The sequence below is a fragment of the Gossypium raimondii genome, chromosome 5 (genome assembly GCF_025698545.1).
Source record: "Gossypium raimondii isolate GPD5lz chromosome 5, ASM2569854v1, whole genome shotgun sequence".
Lineage (NCBI taxonomy): Eukaryota > Viridiplantae > Streptophyta > Magnoliopsida > Malvales > Malvaceae > Gossypium > Gossypium raimondii.
This window is the reverse complement of record NC_068569.1, coordinates 2,705,162-2,707,019: the sequence shown is the minus strand read 5'-3', so window position 1 is coordinate 2,707,019 and position 1,858 is coordinate 2,705,162. Positions and strand designations below refer to the sequence as shown.

General features: G+C 32.8%; 1 protein-coding gene across 1 annotated transcript; it reads right to left on the bottom strand.

Moving 5' to 3' along the window:
* On the bottom strand, positions 1-1,475 carry LOC105767665 (uncharacterized). The gene is made up of 6 exons (XM_012587233.2): positions 1,442-1,475; positions 1,258-1,362; positions 1,103-1,153; positions 931-990; positions 144-215; positions 1-38 (listed from the first exon to the last, which is right to left on the bottom strand). Exons 1-6 carry the CDS (start codon positions 1,473-1,475, stop codon positions 1-3), a joined length of 360 nt encoding a protein of 119 aa, XP_012442687.2.
* Positions 1,476-1,858: the final 383 nt, after the last annotated feature.

Here is a 1,858-nt window from a genome sequence, read left to right as displayed (position 1 = left end):
CTAGCGACCATACTTTCGGAACTCCCATTCAGCATTATCTGCAAAAAGCAAAACAATGAAAACATCAATGCTATATGCAGTAAAATAAAATGGGATGAGGCAAAATGTCCAAGCGAGATAAGCACGGGAGGCAAATAGCATACCCAAAGGACACACTGACCGGTGCTGCAGCCATCGACTGATGCAGTGAAAGTGGAATGCATGGTTGCATGCACCTAAATACATAAAGCGATTAAATATTGAATCAAGTATGCCCAAGTTTTTAGGCTTGGCACACTTAGAGTTTATATGTAAGATAAATAAATAAAATCCCAGAAGCAAAACAACGTCATTGACAAGTAAATATATTAATGCCGTTAAAGATGGTTGTAGTAGAAGAAAGTTATATTATGGAAAAATGTAACTTGTGTCATAAGTTATGTATTAAGTGAAATTTTCTTGGATGAAACTTGTGTATCCTAAAAACAAATTTGAAGTGATTTCATGCCTCAATTCTTTATCTAAATCTTCTTTATTTTATTACTTGCAACACAAGTTTACTATCACTTTATTGTCATCCACACGAGAACACTCACTCCTCTACTTCATGAAATCACTATAGTTTCCACAAAATTTAGTCATGATTTCTTATCTCCTACACCCAGAGACAAGAACATTCGCTCCTCTACTTCAAGAAACCAGCAACAAAAAAACTAGTTCAAAAATAGATTCTAAAGCTCAACCCTTGTGTTGGGTACCAGACAGCCTAGCACCAGTGCCCAAAGTAAACAACGCATATGCAATTCAAACAAGATTATATGTTAGTAAAATAGTAACCCTAGCAGAACTTTTTTAAGGATTCGCCAATATATACAGTTATACACATTGCAAACTCAAATATATAATCCCCAACAATGAAACTAAGACACTACCAAACAGTATAAAACATACCCCACGCAACAGTGCATTCATTATCGGCACCGTGTATTTGGTTGGCTTGGCATTCGATACCTGAACAACCAAATTAACCATTAAGAAATTAATAAAACCAAAGAAAAAAAAAATCCGTAAACTAAACGAATCAAAATTTGAAGGAAAAAGAAAGTTAAACACAAGGACTTACAGAGATCCATGATGTGATTCCTGCAAACCGCACAATTATCCACGGCAATATCTGCAATCCATCAACCAAACCAGTGTAAGAAAAATTTAGACAATAATAACAATATATATATATGGTAGATAGATAGGGAGAGAGAGAGAAAGGGGGTTAGGTACCCCAGGACCAGAAGGCAACCGAACTCCACTTTTTCATGTCGAAGTGCTTGGGCTCCTCAGTGGAGGAGGAAGGGGCGGTGCTGCCGGAAGTTTGGGTAGACATGGCTGGGACCCAACAAATAGGGCGGGAAGAAATTCTTTTTGCTTTTGTTAATCTCTCACAAAACTCACATATACCTTAAACAGGCATTGGTTGCATATATATATATAGACGCCATGAAAGACATAAACAAACTGAATTCCTATGCCATGTAGAACTTGTCACGTAGAGTTAGATTTACTTCGACAAAAATTCTACTAGATTTTGAAACCGCCTACATCCGGGATTTAAAGAATTAATTATAATTATGATTTTAATTATATTAATTTATTATTTAAGCATTTTATCATAAAATAATTTATAATTAAATAATATAAAATAAATGGAGATACAATAAAATTATAACTAGAAATTTTTATTTTTATTTTGTATATAATTCTTTTAATTAATTAAAATTTGTTCATCAACATATTAAAAATTAAATTAAATTTAATTATTTATATCCTTATATAATACAAATGTATAGTATTTATGTATCTGTAGAAAATATTAAATATAAAT

Bases quoted from the DNA above. Each gene is read 5' to 3' on its own strand.
- LOC105767665 (XM_012587233.2), bottom strand. From the start codon at position 1,475: ATGGCGTCTATATATATATATGCAACCAATGCCT. The intron at 1,154-1,257 runs GTACCTAACCCC...GATGGATTGCAG, and splicing joins GGTTGCCTTCTGGTCCTGGG to ATATTGCCGTGGATAATTGT. The intron at 39-143 runs GTATGCTATTTG...TGCTTTTTGCAG, and splicing joins CCGGTCAGTGTGTCCTTTGG to ATAATGCTGAATGGGAGTTC.